At 39.4% G+C, this 17021-nt stretch overlaps 2 protein-coding genes and 1 pseudogene across 7 annotated transcripts; 2 read left to right on the forward strand and 1 right to left on the reverse strand.

The window, feature by feature from the left end:
* Positions 1 to 5513: 5513 nt before the first annotated feature.
* On the reverse strand, positions 5514 to 7330 carry LOC122040338 (annotated as a pseudogene).
* A 1707-nt stretch (positions 7331 to 9037) lies between these two features.
* LOC122043497 (putative disease resistance protein RGA1) lies at positions 9038 to 15585 on the forward strand. 6 transcript variants are annotated; one of them, XM_042604126.1, is made up of 6 exons: positions 9038 to 12675; positions 13926 to 14112; positions 14182 to 14338; positions 14419 to 14475; positions 14594 to 14622; positions 14720 to 15585. In XM_042604126.1, exon 1 carries the CDS (start codon positions 9218 to 9220, stop codon positions 12668 to 12670), a length of 3453 nt encoding a protein of 1150 aa, XP_042460060.1. In that variant the 5' UTR covers positions 9038 to 9217; the 3' UTR covers positions 12671 to 12675; positions 13926 to 14112; positions 14182 to 14338; positions 14419 to 14475; positions 14594 to 14622; positions 14720 to 15585. The 6 variants fall into 6 exon arrangements, with proteins under 6 accessions (XP_042460060.1, XP_042460059.1, XP_042460061.1 ...); XM_042604125.1 differs by having other exon boundaries at positions 14205 to 14338; XM_042604127.1 differs by having other exon boundaries at positions 14298 to 14338.
* LOC122044330 lies at positions 14822 to 15328 on the forward strand. Its single transcript, XM_042604834.1, has one exon. The coding sequence runs from the start codon at positions 14822 to 14824 to the stop codon at positions 15326 to 15328; it is 507 nt and encodes a 168-aa protein (XP_042460768.1).
* Positions 15586 to 17021: the final 1436 nt, after the last annotated feature.

Genomic DNA, 17021 nt, shown 5'->3' on the forward strand with positions numbered 1-17021 from the left:
AATGTGTCAATTTAAATTAAGTTCAAAACCTCAAAGTTTGACACATTTTACTCTTCTAAAGAGTAAACATCTTACATTAGGACCTAGATTTTCCTTTAATTACCCTAAGAAGATACCAAAACCCCAATTTGGTATTTCTTATATTTTTCCACATTATGCCAATTTAATTCAAACATAATTCCTTAAGATTTGGCACATGTTACTCTTTCCAAGAGTGACAATTTGGATTAAGATTTGCATTTCCCTTAATTCCATAAGAAAATGTCGAATTCCAAATTTGGCATTACTTTTGCTTCTCTCTAGTGTGTCAATTTAAATTATATTTAACTCCTCAAATTTTGACACATATATTACTCTTTCAAAGAGTAACCCTACAATCCTTTTCATTTTCATAGGTTAACAATAATCTTGAAAATGCTCTCAAGTGTCAACTTTAACAAGTTTGGGTTAAATACCCTTCCAATTGGAGTTGACACTCTCTAAACCTATCTAGGGTGTAGAGAATATGCTCCTAGGAACCCACAACCTATTGGTGCTCCTTGGATGTTCTAGGTACTCACTAGGGATGACTTCCCTAGATACCTTCCTAAGGACCTTTCTAGGCTTTTTAGAAGCCTTGGTCACCTCTACTAGGTCATTTCTAGGGATGGCCTCCCTTGCGACCTTCTTTGTGACTTTGTTAGACTTCTTAGAAGTCTTAGTCACATTTGTCTTGTCAAAAGTACTCTTAGGGATTCCTTCCCTAGTATCTTTGACTTGACCTCTACACCTAGGGTTGACCCCATAGTTATATGGAACCCTATGAAAAAAAGTTACATCCTCCTTGGCTTTAGGTTTGTATCCCAAACCCCTATCGCCATTGGATGACTCTTGTCTAACTTTTCCTAGGTTATGCTCATTTTGACCCCTAAGCATGTTTTCCATTCTTGCTAAGGTCCTTCCTAAATTATCAAGTCTTGTCCTCAAGACTTGATTTTCACTCCATAAATCCCTAGATTTTGGGTTTTCATTTAATCTTTGAGCATTTATATTTTTAGGCTTATATCTAAAATCCTTGATGTTATTGCCTAAGTTGTTATTTATCTTCCTAACCTTAGGTGTGGTAAATCTAGCATAAGGAGGAATATATTTATCCTTAAGGTTATCATGCCTCCTATTCTCATGATAAATAGCATTAAGATGATAAGAGTTATTTCTAGCATGATTTTTATCATGTGTCAACGGAATGGATTCATTAAATGATACCTTGGTTTTTACCTTGGAAGCTTCCTTCTTCTCCCACTTCTTCAAGTGCGCCAATTTCTTGAGCTCTCCTCTCCTTGGGCACTTTGTGTGGTAGTGACCCCACTCACCACATGTAAAGCACCTAATGTGCTTCTTCTCCTTCTTCTTCTTCCTACAACTCACATTAGTTTCTAAATTAACTTTAGTGAGTTTAGGGTTTACCTTCTTTACCTTCTTGAGCGAAGGACACCTACTCTTGTAGTGCCCCATCTTACCACACTCAAAACATTTGATGTGGTCCTTTATGCTCTTCTTGGTAGTTGAAGTAGAGGGTTGAGCTTCCAAGATCTCCTCTTCCTCGGATTTCTCTTCTTCCTCTGATGTGGACTCTTCCACTTCTTCATCTCTTGAGGATGTGGAAGATCTCTCCTCTTCCACCTCTTCCTTCTCTTTCTCTTCCTCCTCTTCCTTTTCCTCCTCGAATGTTGACCTCTTATCAACATCGGATTGCTCCTTCTCTTCTTGGACCAATGAGCCATTTTCCTTGGGCTCTTCCACTCCTTGGATTTTTATAGGGTCTTCATGATAGGCAATGATCTTTTTCCAAAGATCACTTGCATTTGTGGTTCCACCTACACTCAACAAAATATTAGAAGGTAGTAAATTATGCAAAATTCTCGTTACCTCCTTGTCCGCCTCCGATTGCTCTCGTTGCTCTTCGGTCCAATGACGAGGTCGGAGGCGTTTACCCTTCTTGTCCGTAGGAGCTTCAAATGGGTCACTCAAGACAACCCATTGGTTCCAATCCATTTGGAACCATGTCTCCAACCGCTTCCTCCAATAATTGAAGTCTTCTTTGTCATACGGAGGTGGAATTCGGATATCCCATCCGAGTGGTCATTCGGACTCCATCTTCTTCTTCCTCTAGCTTCTTGCTCTCTTGGCGGTTAGTCCGTAGAAGAGCGCCCTCGCTCTGATACCACTTGTTGGGACCGATGTGCCCGCTAGAGGGGGGGTGAATAGCGTCTCACCCAAATCGATGGCTTCCTACGTATTCGTTAGTGCGCAAGCGGAATAATACAATACAAATTACGAATACGAAAGCTAAAGATAAAGAAAAGAACAAGCAAACCAATGCACGTCGATGTAACGTGGTTCGGAGATGATGCTCCTACTCCACGGCTGTCCGTAAGGTGGACGATCCCTCAATCCGTCGGTGGATTAGTCCCCGGAAACTCCGGCTAGCTCAAACCGCTCCTTGTGGGTGGAGAAACCTCACCACAACTTCAACCAAGAACACTTGGACACAAGAGATCCTTGAGCACTTTGGTGACTACTAATTAGGCTTTAACCAAGTCTAATTTCGTCACCTTGGCCGGCCATCCCAAGCTCCTTCTTATAGAGCTTGGAACAAATCAATAAGCTGATTTGCTCGTTACCAGTCGACTGGTCTTTGCATCAGTCGACTGGTGTCAGCCCAACGACTCTCTCAACGGCTATCTACAGTGCACCAGTCGACTGCTACAGTACTGCTATAGTAACGCTACAGTACTGCTACAGTAAACCCTAATTCTAGGATTTTACCTCGAGTACATTCACTCAACACTCGTTTTCGCCCGACCAATCTAGACCTAGCCTTCTAGCCTCCTTCATCAGCCTTGCGTCCCTCGGATGCCTCCCCATCCTTCACGTCTTGCCTTCTGGAACTTCCATCGGCCTTGTCATTATTGTCGGGTCTTCCTTTGCCAAGAGGCTCCTCACCTCCGGGACTTCATCCATTGCCAAGTCACACTTGGACTTACGTTGCCAAGACTACATACTTGGACTTACACCGCCAAGACTCATCCTTGGACTTTCCTCCTTTGCCAAGATCACACTTGGACTTTCCTTGTTGTACCTGTATCCTGCACACTCACAATGCATATCAAGTACAACAATAAACCTAACTTAAACCTTTGCCCAAACATCAAAACTTAGGGCACCTAGATTGCTCCAACACATAGGACCTGAAATGGATTCAATCGGACATATCTAGGTCCATCAGTGGATTTTGAATCCACCAAAATGTAATTGAAAGAATTGGCTCTAAATCCTAGTGTGGGCCTAATATATATCCATATCAGGGTCATGTTGAGGTTTAAAACTGATTCTTCCTTATTATATTTTAACACCTCCGAAGAAGCTAAAATAGGCAATGAATGATACCGTTGAACTCCTTGCAGTTTTAAAAATTCTCAGGACCTAAAATAGGTCCAATCGAACATGTCTAGGTCCATGAGTGAATTGTGACCAAAATCCACTTATTGACCTAGACATATCCGATTGAACTCATTTTAGACCCTATGGATTTCTAAGACTGTAAGCAATCCAACGGTGCCATCTATTGCTAATTTCGACTTCTTCGGGCGTGTTAAAATATAATAAAAAAGAATCAATTCTAAACCCTAATGTGGACCAATGTTAAACCTAATATGAATCATATCAGGTCCACATTGTGCCTGATATAGAATCATATCAGGTCTAATATAGGTATGATATTTATGCATGCATGTAAAAAAGAGAGAGTGGAGAGGGAAGACAAATGCAAAAAGAAGGAGGAAAGAGAGAGAGGAAAGCAAAAAGAAGAGAGGTTGCATGGATAAGAGAGAGGAAAGAAAAAAAGAAAAGATAAAAAAGTTAGATTTGGCAGGGAAGGTAAAATGGAAAGAGTATAAAATTAAATATGCTAATAAATATTAAAGTAGTATGTATTTTTTTTTGTTAATTCAGAAACTTAAAAATGTCTTTTGATAAATTACTATAATTTTGGGATAATTATGCCTTCAAAAGTCTTAGCAATTTTTTTTTAATGTCTAGTTGTAATGTAATTAATTATCAATTATTCTATCTAAAGGTTTTATTCTAAATTTTAGATATGATAGTTAAAAAAGTCTTTACATCAGTTACCCTATCTATTATCTGAATTTCTTTTCAATTTCTCTTTTTCTGCTTATTCTTTTCAATCTCTCTCCTTCTACTCATACTATAAATATAATAATAAAAAAATAGAAGAAAGATAAGAAAATAATAACAAAAATTAAAAAATAATGAAAATTTTAGCATAGTTGATGTAGTGTGTAGTGAAAAATGATTATCTAAATTCAATAAAATAAATTATTTATCCTAAATTTTCGAGATAGTGATAAAAAAATTGATATAGGTGCTCAACTTTACTATCACATTGATATATGTTTTGGTAGTCACAAGATGACCTCTGTATATTATACGGTGGATAATCAATGAGTTTTAGGATGCAAGTTTTCATACATCCATAATTTATCAGCTTAATATTCTTAATCAACCATTCAATTACGATCCTTAATTTTGGAAAATGTTTTAAATCAAGCCCTTTTTGTTCCAAAATTGCTTAAACTAATGTTGAGGAATGTCTCAATCAAGCACCTCAGTTTCGAAATAGACAAACAGAGCCCCTTCTATTTTCTAGATTAAAATATCCTTTATTTCCTCAAATAGTTTGTTTTCAAAATTGAGGGACTGAAATTAGCAAAAAATAAAGATAAGAAACAGAGCAAATTTCAACTAATCAGATTTCCTTCGATTAAGTTTGATGGTTAGAAATTAAAAAGCTCAAATTTTTATTCTTTATTAAAAAAGATTAGTAGCAAGTAAACTGAATTAGTATTCCATGGTTTCTTATTTTTTTAAAGACAAATAAATTATGCAATCAGGTGATGTCTCACTAAAAACAAAATAGCTTGATCATTCAAAAATTCAAAAAAAAATACCTTATAAATTTAAAAATTAGTTTACCTATAAAATTAAACGAAAATTTATATTTGTTAATTTTTTTTTATTGATTTTGCTGATTTTAGAATCATACTGTTGGGTGAAATTATGAAGGGCATTTCTCAAAATGAGATGGATAAACACTTAATTTTTTGGTGTCAATTTATTGCCACGTCAATTAATTGTAATTTTCTATCTTAGTCAATTATACAAATAATTTTATATAGTTTAATAATGGCTAAAATTGAACAAATACAGTATTTTTAAAAAAAATAAATAAATAATAAGCGAGTAATTAAGGAACTCTCTTATAACAAAAATGATATGACACTAGACCAATAAAATTATTATATTTAGGTAGCTAAATGTTTGATTAAATGCAGCTAATTAAGCAAACAAACCTTAATTATCATGAAATCTCTGAATGTTTTAGGACAAACTGGGTCTAGAAGTTTGTTACTGAACAAGTTTAAAACTAAACCACTGCACGCAATATATAATAATATAAAAGTGCACTTATAATTATATAAATTAAACTACACTGATAATGAATTATATATAACTGCATATTTTATTGTCCCTTCTTTGGTCGGATCTCAAGGCCCTGGATGATAAGACCTTGTTTCCAATGTAGTTCTTGTATCTCCCACAATGTAGCCTCCATTTCCCCTTCATCCCCTTCATTGTTATATAATTCGCCCAACTCGACTTGTAGCCATCCATCCTCTCTCAACCTTATTTTTTTGTGTTCTCTGTCTCTTCCATGCCTTGGTTGTCGTCTTCTTCATCGTCGTCATCGTCTAGCATTAAAGAGACATGCATTTCTGATGCATAGGCCCCTAGTTTCACAGAGGCAAGTTGGGAAGCTGAATCAAAGCCAAATGCATCGGGAGTTAATTTAAAGACGAGGTAAACAACATATGTGGTGTCATTAGACAAGAGTCGACTGTCGATCCAACCACAAATATGTAGCCAACAAACAGCCAAAAGTTCTACCACTTGAGCAAATCTGAAACCAGGCCAATATATAAATCAAAATTCATATATAAACAAAACTTATGCATGGGTTTGAAAAAAATAATATATTATTATATAAACTAAACATTTCATTTAAATTAAATTCCACTGTCGGTTAATTACCTCGATTCTTTTAGAGAAACCCATCTCCAATACTGCGGGGTGTTCCCCCACGTCACCTGCATCTTCTCCGCAGATATCATGTACCACTTCTTCCCCGTTGCTTTTTCCAATTGGAAGCTCTGCTCAAAGTTGCATCATCATATATCACAACCGCACAATTAAAAATAATATATAATCGAAATTGGTCATGTTGGATGTTGTTCATCTAATCGATGGGTGGAATATATATATATTATCATGTACAATAAATTTAAGCATCGTTCTTAGACAACTCTCATAGTACGGGGTGTCACGGTCAAAATTTAATTTTTTTTACTCATTCTCTCATTTGTATATAATATTTTTTTTATCTTTCCTCTTAAATTAAAATAAAATTTTTTTTTCTCTTCTATAATTATAATTACATGCAGTAATCTCTAATTTTTAAACATGATATATCTAATACACAATAGCTATTATAATATAGTAACAACTGCTATATAGTAACTGTTATAATGTATTAGTTGCTACTATAAAATCGTAGTTGTTATAATATAAAAAATAATTATAATTATAATAATTATGAAATTATAATTACTATAATTATGTAAGAGATAATGCATGTGTTAGATATATGCATATGAGAGAGACGATACATGCATATTATAGTGGAGAGATAGATGTGTGATTTTTTTAATTTTGACCGGACACCTCTATAACAAAAAATTTTATATATATATATAAAAGAATAAAATTAATAGATTTATTCAACCTTTTATTTAATCTATCCAAGTGCAAATGAATTTGTAGCCGGCCAGATAATATAATTTAGCTAGCTGCCTACCATTTTGGCTTGGTCGACGAGGATCGGGTTGCAGAGGCGGAAGTAGAGCTCCTTGTTGGAGGCGTACTCGACAGGATCAACGGCTCGCGACAGGATCTCCACGCGATCGGACGGCAGGAAGCGCTCCCACAGCGCGTCGGTTTCAGCGGCGGCGAGGAAGGTCTTGTCCACCAAGGACGCCCGGCAGACATCCCGTGGCGTTGTGAAGGAGAGCACGTGGGCGATGCATTCCGGCGGGAGAACGGCGAATGCTCCGTCGTCTCTCTCGGAGCAAGGCTTCTTCTTCTCCGTTGGCATGCTTCTGCTTGCAGCAGCTTCAAATTGCTAGCTAGCTGTAATTGCCCTAAACCACCCTAATTATCCTTCTCATCGACCGCTTCGTCGAAATTGCGATTAAAAATACAAGTCCACATCGAATTGTCAAAATATCCTGATCCTGTCCGAAGGTTGAGTCGGAAGGAGGCTGGTCGCGGTGGCCTAGTTATTGACGGAAAATCGTAGGTGATCCGGCTCTCACGGGTGGCTGACGCTGCTGCAGGACCCTGCGCACACTCAGTCAATCCCCCCTCACGTTAGAGACCAAAACCCAGGGAAAAAGTCCCCGGATCAGGCCCTCCGACGTTCAAGTCAGGTCCTTTTTTTTCCTAGAAAAAGCAGAGAGAAGAAGAAGAAAAGACTGCTAATGAAACAGTTGTGGAAAAAGTGACGAGGGAGTGTGTGCGCGTACCTGCGTACGAGGGATCTCTCCCCTTTTATGCGTCGTCTCCTCCTAGAACCTGCAATCCTGTCAGAAAACGTTAGACGCTGGGCTTTGTCGTGTAGTCCCGGACACCTGTCGTGCTGCTATTTGTCATGGAATCATCTTTCTGTTTAGGAACCTCTGCCTTCGCACATGGGTTTTGTCTTGTAGTGAGGGACAGCTGGCAGGCTGCTATTGGTTATGAGGGCATCTTTTCGTTTTAGGAACCTCCGCCTTCGCACGCATTGTTGGTATGTAATGATTATCCTCGACGGACCGTTGAGATTCTCCGCACCCGCACTACTTAGCTCATCCGATCCATCGTGACCTGCACCGGCCTCGCCTCTTCCGATCGGCTCTAGCCTCTAAGTGTCACCTGCCAGACGGGCTGACTCTGACTGGCTTTGCCGATCCCGGTGTATGATCCGTGGTTTGTATTTCCGGGCCTCCGAATCGCAGACCTGTAGACCGAGCTGTCTCTACACAGTTATGCCGATCCCGACCTGTATCCTGCGCTTTGTATTTCCTGGCCCTCTACCGCAGGCCTGTAGATCGAGCTGTTTCTGATCAGTTCTGCCGATTCCGACCCGTGACTGGTACTTCCAGTCCTTTGAATTGCAGGTCTGTAGATCGGGTCATCCCTAAACAGCTCTCATGCGCTTTGCATCTCCTGGCCCTCCCCCGCAGGCCTGTAGATCGAGCTGTTTCTGATCAGTTCTGCCGATTCCGACCTGTGACTGGTACTTCCAGTCCTTTGAATTGCAGGTCTGTAAATCAGGCCATTTCTGATCAGTTCTGCCGATCCTGACCCATGATTTGTACCTCGCCTGTCGTCTCCCTTCGTTCTCCTACTGCTTTGCCCCTTTGATCAACAAGCCTGTCAGGACTCTGGCTATCCCCTATGCTCAACTCTGACTGCCTCGTCAGCTTGACTATTTGACCGCCAAGTCACCTTGACTATTGACTGTTACATCCTCTTAACTTTTGACCACCATATGACCTTGACCCTTCTCCTCTTTTCTTATGGGGGCCCCCCATTACCAACCATATCATATCCAAAATAGTTGTAATATATGGGTTGACTTAAAGTCTTTAATCGATCAGGAAGCAACCTAGTAATTACAGTTGTCGACTACTATTGCAGATTCAATGGTATATAGAGACCGACTTGGGATGCATTTTTGTGATCGTCTTTTTTTATTATTAAATTCGTTTTGAGTTTTGTTTGATTCACCTTGGATTAGTTTTATATTTCTCTTTAATTCTTTTAAAATTCATCAGAATACATTTTCACCTAGCATCTTACTGAACATCTGAAACTATGTGATAATTTTAAAGCTTTAGAAGGAAATTTTGGAAAGTATATAAATTAGAGAAGTAAGTGAAAATTTTCCATAATAATTTTATTTAAAATATGATATTTAAACTTAATTTCAGAAATTGCGAGCAAGAAATTCCCTTCTCCGATTCAGAGCAAGAAATCCACCGCCATCAGCCTCAGGGATATGGCCGGCGTGGGCATGTCGGTGGTTGAATGGTTTGCGACTTACGTGATGGACAAGCTGGTCGATTTCGCCTCCTCCCGTCTCGCTGACCCTCACCGTGATGTCTTCTCGGTCGTCGATGAGAAGCTGAAAGAGATGGAGGGCAGACTTCCCCGGATCCACGCTGCGATCCACGCCGCTGAGGGGCGGCCAATCAGGGACCCTGCGCTTGCCAGTTGGATGAGGCAACTCAAAGACGCCGCTTTCGAAGCGGATGACTTACTGGACGAGTTGGATTACAGGCAACTGGAAGCTCGGGTGCAGGACAGGAGCAAGGTGAGTGCTTTCGCCTCCTCATCTCTTAGATTTCTCAAGAATCTGTTTGTTTCGGATGATGAACTGAGGAGGTTGAAGAATATCTTGGGGGATCTCGATAAGATTTCTTTAGAGATCAACCAGAGAAAGGCTGAACTGGAAGAGTACAACCACGCAAGGCAGCAGAACAGGGAGACCAGCTCATTCAGCACGCAGGAGGTGGTGTTTGGGAGAGACAAAGAGCGGGACTTGATCTTGGAGATCCTTCTGAGCGCAGGAGATGGGCCTGATTATGACGACACAAAGAGAGCGGGGAGCAGCCGCCACCTCGCGAATCTTGATGTGCTACCAATTTTAGGCATTGGAGGCGTAGGGAAGACTACTCTAGCGCAGCTTGTTTACAGTGACCAAAGGGTCGCTCAGCATTTTGAGCTCAGGAAGTGGGTGTATGTCTCGGACAATTTTGATGTCAAAAGGATCGCCATGGAGCTGGAAACCAACGTGACTTCTGATTCCCACCCTTTCCGCGACGCTAGTTTGGATGCACAGCTATGCAAGCTCAGGGACGCCACTGCAAATAAAAGGTTTTTGTTTGTGCTTGATGATGTGTGGGATGAGATAGAAAGCAGTTGGACAAAACTCCGGAGTGCCTTAACATTTGGGAGCAAAGGAAGTACCATTCTGATCACAACACAAAGTCCATTAGTCGCAGAGATCATGGGGACTGTGAAGCCAATCAAACTAGAACTTCTCGAGGAAGATGATTATTGGAGACTCTTTGAGCATTGTTCATTAGGTGATAAGGAGATCGATCTGGATTTAAGAAGGAAGTTGGAGTTACTTGGTCAACAGATAGCTAAGAAAATGCATGGCTTACCTTTAGCAGCGAAGACAGTCGGTAGTATGTTGCGTTGCAGATTAGAAGAGCAATATTGGAAAGCCATCCAAGAAAGTGAATGGTGGGAGCATGATTTTGTTGTGGATAACATACTTCCATCACTGGGGCTGAGTTATCAACATCTGAGCTCAAATTATAAACAATGCTTTGCCTACACTTCCATATTCCCAAAGGGCCACATGTTCAACAAAGAACGGTTAGTCCAGATGTGGATAGCTCAAGGTTTTATCCAGGAAAAAACTCTGCGAGGGAGAATGACATTGGAGGATATTGGGAGCCAGATTTTTGATGAATTAACCAGCAGATACTTCTTTATGCGTACAGTGAATGATAGGTATGTCATGCACGATCTGATCAGGGAATTAGCAGTGTGTGTTTCCATTGATGAATGTTTAGTGCTCCATGATGAACATGTCAAAATTCCAGCAACTGTTTGCCACTTGACACTGAGGGTTGTTAAAATGAATGCGCTACCAGAATTGAGAAAGTTGCAGAAATTGCGAACACTTATATTCTATCCTGAGTATGATAGTGAATTTCTACTCTTACCAAGGGATGGTTCTAAAGAGTTTTTCAAATTTCTGGAAGGACTATTGGAAGATATGAAGAGTCTCCGAGTGATAGATTTATCACAAGATCGCAGTGGGATAAACAAACTACCAGATGCTATCTGTGATCTGCCTCATCTGCGATACTTGGATGTTTCTTGGACTAAGATCAAGCAGTTGCCTAAAGGTTTTCCAAAACTTTATCATCTGCAAGTGCTGAATTTGAAGAGGCGTGGCACCTTCAGTATTCTACCACAAGGAATGAACAGGCTAATCAAATTGCGACATTTATATGCTGATGCTAACACAGTATCTCTAATACATGGGATTGGGAAGTTGACCGAGCTGCAGGAGTTGGAAGAATTCCATGTTTCAAATAAGAGAGGGCGTCAAATAGAAGAGTTGAAGGACCTAAGATATCTCCGAAGACGACTAACTATCCAAGATATTCAGAATGTTGAATCAAAGGAAGAGGCAGTGGGGGCAAACTTAGATGACAAGGAGAACCTTCATGAACTGATATTGAACCGAAAGCCTGATATTAGAAGCCAAGGAGACAAGGAAAAGGAGATACTTGATGGCCTTCAACCACATCACAATCTCAAATCACTTGAAATTCATCATTACGGTGGTATGAAGTCCCCAAGTTGGTTGGAGAACAATCAGATCACCAATCTTGAATTTGTCTATCTAAATAAATGCGCTAGGTGGGACACTCTTCCTCCTCTTGGGAAACTTCCATTTCTCAAGAACTTGGTATTCAAGATGATGCCTTCAATACAACGAATTGGAAGGGAATTCTTTGGTGATGGTGATACAGTCTTTCCTTCATTGGAGAAACTGATATTTGACCAGTTAAATGAATGGGAAGAGTGGTCTGGCACAGATAAAAAGTCAGTTTTTCCTCGCCTTTTTGAAATCAACATCATAAATTGTGTCAAGCTAAGACAAATACCCCTTCTCCCTTTGAGATCAATGAGTGTTCTTAAAATTTGGAATTGCGGTGATATTGGCACCACACTGCCTCAGTATCTGCTCCATTTAACCTCCCTAGTCGACTTATCATTGGAAAATTACCCTCACAGAGTATCTGTTTGCCTGTCCAACCTTACGGCCCTCAAAAATTTGGAGCTGCAAAATTGCCCAGAGTTGATTTTACTCGGTGGATTTCAATCCCTCGGTAACCTGAAACTTTTAAAAGTAACAAAATGCCCCAAGCTAAATGAATCCTCACAGCCTTTAGAGGAACCATATGTGGAAGAGGGTTTGAGATCTCTTTCTTATATTATTACTGACGAGAGTATTATCAACCATGTCTGGGTCATAGTGGGAAGGGCACAAGCTGTGAAGTCGTTAATTTTAGCGAACTGCGAGCATCTTAAACACTTCAAGCCAGAGCTGGAGGAATGGTTTCAGCAATTAACTTCCCTACAAGAGCTGCAGTTTGTGAGTTGTCCAGATCTGCAAAGGCTTCCTGCTAATCTGGAAACTGTTTTCTCCATCAGGAGGTTAATCATCACCCATTGCCCCAGTATTGACTCACTGCCAGAGAATGGCTTGCCGATCTCGCTCAAAGAATTGAAGATCTATGGATGTAGAAAATTGAAAGATCGGTGCCAAAAGGATGACGGACCCGACTGGCCAAAGATTGCGATGATTCCCCACATAGTCATCGAAGGTGAAGTGATATCAGGAGCTGAAGAAGCTGCTTAGTTTCGGTATGCTTTCTCCTCCTTTCATTGGCTATCCATACAACACTTTCTACCCACATGCTTCGCGACGGGCATGTGATCTTCAATCTACTGTTTTCTATGAAAGAAACATATGCTTGTTACAAGGAGATTGGAAGACATGATGAAGATATAATAGCCCAAAGAGTTTCCAAATCCTGTAGAAATTTTTTGTGAGATATTCTGAAATTTTGAGGTAAGTATTCTGGAAAAGGAGTAATGTGAAATGGAAACTTTGCAATCAATTTTCTTATTGAGATTTAATAGGGGTGAGTAGGTCGTAGGTGACGGGGACCGTATCTAGGAGCACAGATCTCCTGTACTATTTTTTGTGATTTAGGGGATGTACTATTTGTATTTACGGTTGGATCATGGCCGTAAATGGTTGCGATCCCTTCTAGGGTTCACCGTCCCCATCAGGTTATAGTTTTTGTTCGGAGCGGGCGTCCGGAGGCCACCCGGAGAACACCCTCGCTCGGCACCCAGTAACCTGACCACTTATCCACCACCGGAGGTCTTCTGGCGGCCTCCAGCCGCCCGCTCCGAATAAAAATTATAATCCGGTGGGGACCATGAACTCTGGAAGGGATCACAACCAATTACGATCGGATCATGATCATAATTTAACTACAAATTCGAATGACACATCCCCTGGTCACAAAAAAATGGTCCAGAAAATCTCCTCTGGTCAAAGATACTATGCGGTGCAGTCATCATTAGTTTGGTTGGGCAAAACATAAAGATCTTCTATTTCCGACCCAATTTTGATCCGCATTAGATCCGGTCCAAGAATAGCTGGATCTGGTCGGTTCCGTACGTTATTATCGAGCAGGCGGCGACCATTCTCGTTGACCAACTGAAATAAAAAGTAAATGAAAAAAAACTGCGTGGCAGTTGTTCCTTCGGTTCAGCAATAATACATTCAAATTCAAACAATTCAAACAAGAGTAAAATTAATTAAAAATTATCCCATCTGGCTTGTTTTATGTAGATTGTACAGAAAGAAAGGGTGGAAGCTCAATGCATCAAGTATAAATATATTTCTATTAATCAGGAATAAGAAAATTTTAATTTTTTTAAAAAAAAAATATTTTCCAACATAAAATACCCTATAATTAAAATAATTTCCACGATTAGAAGTATTTAACTAAATCCCTACTCAAGAGAGTCGACGGTGAGACATGGTAGCATTTTAATTCTTTCATAATAAAACATCAGCTGATGCTGACCTTTCACAGGTTTAATCCATGGATTCCGCCGGTACGCCTCAAAAAAGAAGAGATTTTTTTTCATCATCATCTCTCTATCTTCTCGTTCCTGGTGGATTTCTTCCCATGTTCTGGGATAGCTAGACCTGGTGGTGGCGTAGAGACGAAGAAGAGCAAGCAATCTGCTATTGCTAAGCAGATTGTGCTCAATCTCTTTGTAAAGATCTCTACTTTCCTTAGTTTTATCGTCACTTTCCTTTTTTGATTTCTTTGGTTGCTCTTATAGCTGGATCTTCTATTGAAAAGCAGATTGTGCTCAATCTCTTTATGACGAGCTCTAATTTCCCAAATTTTATTATTATTATTTTCCTTGATTTGGATTTCTTCGGCTGCTCTTGGTAGCTCGAGAGCTAGCGCTGGTGGTGACGTAGAAAGGAAGAAGAGTAAGCAATCTGTCATTGATAAGCAGATCTTTACTTATCGTCATTTTACTCGTTCTAGATTTCTTCTGCTGCTTTTATAGCTGGAGAGCTAGGGCAGGTGGAGGCGTAGAGAGGAAGAGCGTAGCAATCTCTCATTGGTAAGCAAATTGAGTTCGATATGTTTATAAAGATCTTCACGTTCCCTAATTTTTATCATTAATTTCCATGTTTTGCCTTCTTATCGTTGGATTTGACCGTTACTGGGTGTGAATCCAGAGCATTGGGGAGATCTTGATGAATGAGAGGTATTCTTCCTTTTCCTTTGTTGAAATCTGAATGCTACCGCAATCTATTTGTGATCATGAAGTTTTCAACTCATAATTTTTTATGGGATCATATCAGAAATATCATCGACAACTAACTGGGACTAGCATTTGGCACGAAGCCTTGCACATTCATTAAAGTAACATTTGAAGAATATAGCGACTTCCCAATCTCTACATCATGGCACAGAGAACAAATGCCCTCAATCACAATGGAGGCACTGTCAAGGTCGGCACAACTGGCACAATCAGTTCCTTGATGACTCGAGAGTTAGAATCCATCAAACGCCCAGACCAAACATGCCCTCCCACACAGCGAAAACAACAAACAGCGCCTGTGTCCATACCCTGTGTTGCTAATCCGAGGAAAGCATTGCAGAAAAGAAACCAAATTAATGAACAAGGAAGCAGCAGCAACTACAATGGCGGCGGTAGAAATACAGGGCACGCTAATTGTGCAAGCAACATCAAAGGTCACAAGCTTCGGCATGCGCCACGAAAAAATGGACACAAGATTCCAATGCTAGTATCTGATGGTAGTCCGATGGACCAAACTCTGAACAATTTTAAGGCAGAAAAGAAAGCACACTCTTACATCGTGGAGGTTGTAGACCTAAAGTGCAGCAATCCAATGAGCACCCGGTTGAAGAAACTTGGCTTCTCCAAGCTCTCTGAATCAATATCCTAGCTCTCGGAATCAATATCCTATTGCAGCAATCCTTGTGACATCACTAGAACAATCATCCACCTACTTGAGCCTGGCTTCAAATTAGATTTTATGTTTCACATCAGAATCCAGATCCAAGTGATTTTTTCCATGGTCAACTACCTTATTTTCGGTTGATCTCCAATCTGAATTTGCTGTGATGCAAAATGGTGTTCTGTGTTGCTAATTTTGTTCAGTAGCTTAGATTTACTAGTGCATCTGAGACAACAGCTTTGGCACCTGAATCTAAGAATGACTAGAAATGCCTAGATTAAGAGTGAAGCATTGTTTGACTTCTCAAACGACAACCAAATGATACCCTCCCCAGTATGGACCTTAGATTTAATGTGCTAAATTTGTCATAAAATTGAAAGTATGTACATGTATTTATTAACACTTCAAATTTGTATTAGATTCATTAGAATAGTAAGAATTCATGCTAAATTTACAAATTAATTATCCTAATTAAAAATGCAAGCAGTATTCAGTCTAGATGATCATCATCAAAGTAATTGATTTTTTTTTCTTCAAATACTTAAAGTATCATAGCCACTCTGCACATAATCACCATCTTCAGATGTCTAAGTAAACAGCAGGAACTACACATCGAAACATAAATGCACTTATATCTTAGTTATAAGAGAGAGTAAATTAACTTTGCAAATTAGGCTAAAGAGAAAGCAGATACAAAATTCACAAGACGAGAAAATCCATACTTGCATGCGTTTGACAGCCCATATAACTGCGCAAAAGGATCGCCATTTTGTTAATGGATCAGCTACAGATGAAGGCTTAGCCAAGGCGTAAGCTTCGTTTCTGTTTCTTCCTCGAACAAGCTAAGTGAAGACAGGCTCATTTAACACATTGGAGAAATCCATCTGCAAGCTGAGGTCCAAATTCTGGATTGTATAGTGGAATTGATGGGGAATTAAGAGGATAGTCTCAATTTGAAATCAATCATCGTGATTCGGATTTATTTTTTTTTTTTAAAAAAGGTCGGCCGTCGTGAAAGAACAAGTTTGGTTGACAATGTATATTAACGTTGACACTTAGTTACAGTGGTGTTGACAACGTGGAACATATTTGGCCACGTAATATATATGAACACTTCCACTATAACTAACCGATAGATAGATAGATAGATAGATAGATAGATATGATCACTACTCTTTCAAACGTGTGGAGGAAAACGTGATATGAGATCTTGCCACTTGAAAAACCAACCGGCCACTACTCTTTGTCTCTTTCAACAGTGTGTCGGAGCCCACGTTGTTTGATGGAGTATTAAATTGATGTTCGTACGGTTAATGGTGGTAGTAGTTGGCAGATCTATTTCAAAGTTTTCATTGGGAGGAAATGCAGTTGGAACAAAAATAACAAAATATAAAATTAACTCCATGATTTTCAAAATCTATTTTTTTTATTTGACACCATGAGTACAAATTATATAACTCTTTCCATTATAAATCACAATACAATACTAATTTATCATTAATTACAAACTCCATTTTTTAAAAAAACTATAATGATTCATATTTTTTTATTAAAATTTTTTAATTTTACAAACCTCTCAAAACTTGTATTGAAAATACTCTTACAGTTGCACAAATCAAGTCATAAATGAATTATATATTTTTTTGTATATTTATTCGACTTCTTTAAGTGCATTTAATTA

This window comes from Zingiber officinale, chromosome 2A (genome assembly GCF_018446385.1).
Source record: "Zingiber officinale cultivar Zhangliang chromosome 2A, Zo_v1.1, whole genome shotgun sequence".
In the NCBI taxonomy this organism is placed as follows: Eukaryota; Viridiplantae; Streptophyta; class Magnoliopsida; order Zingiberales; family Zingiberaceae; genus Zingiber; species Zingiber officinale.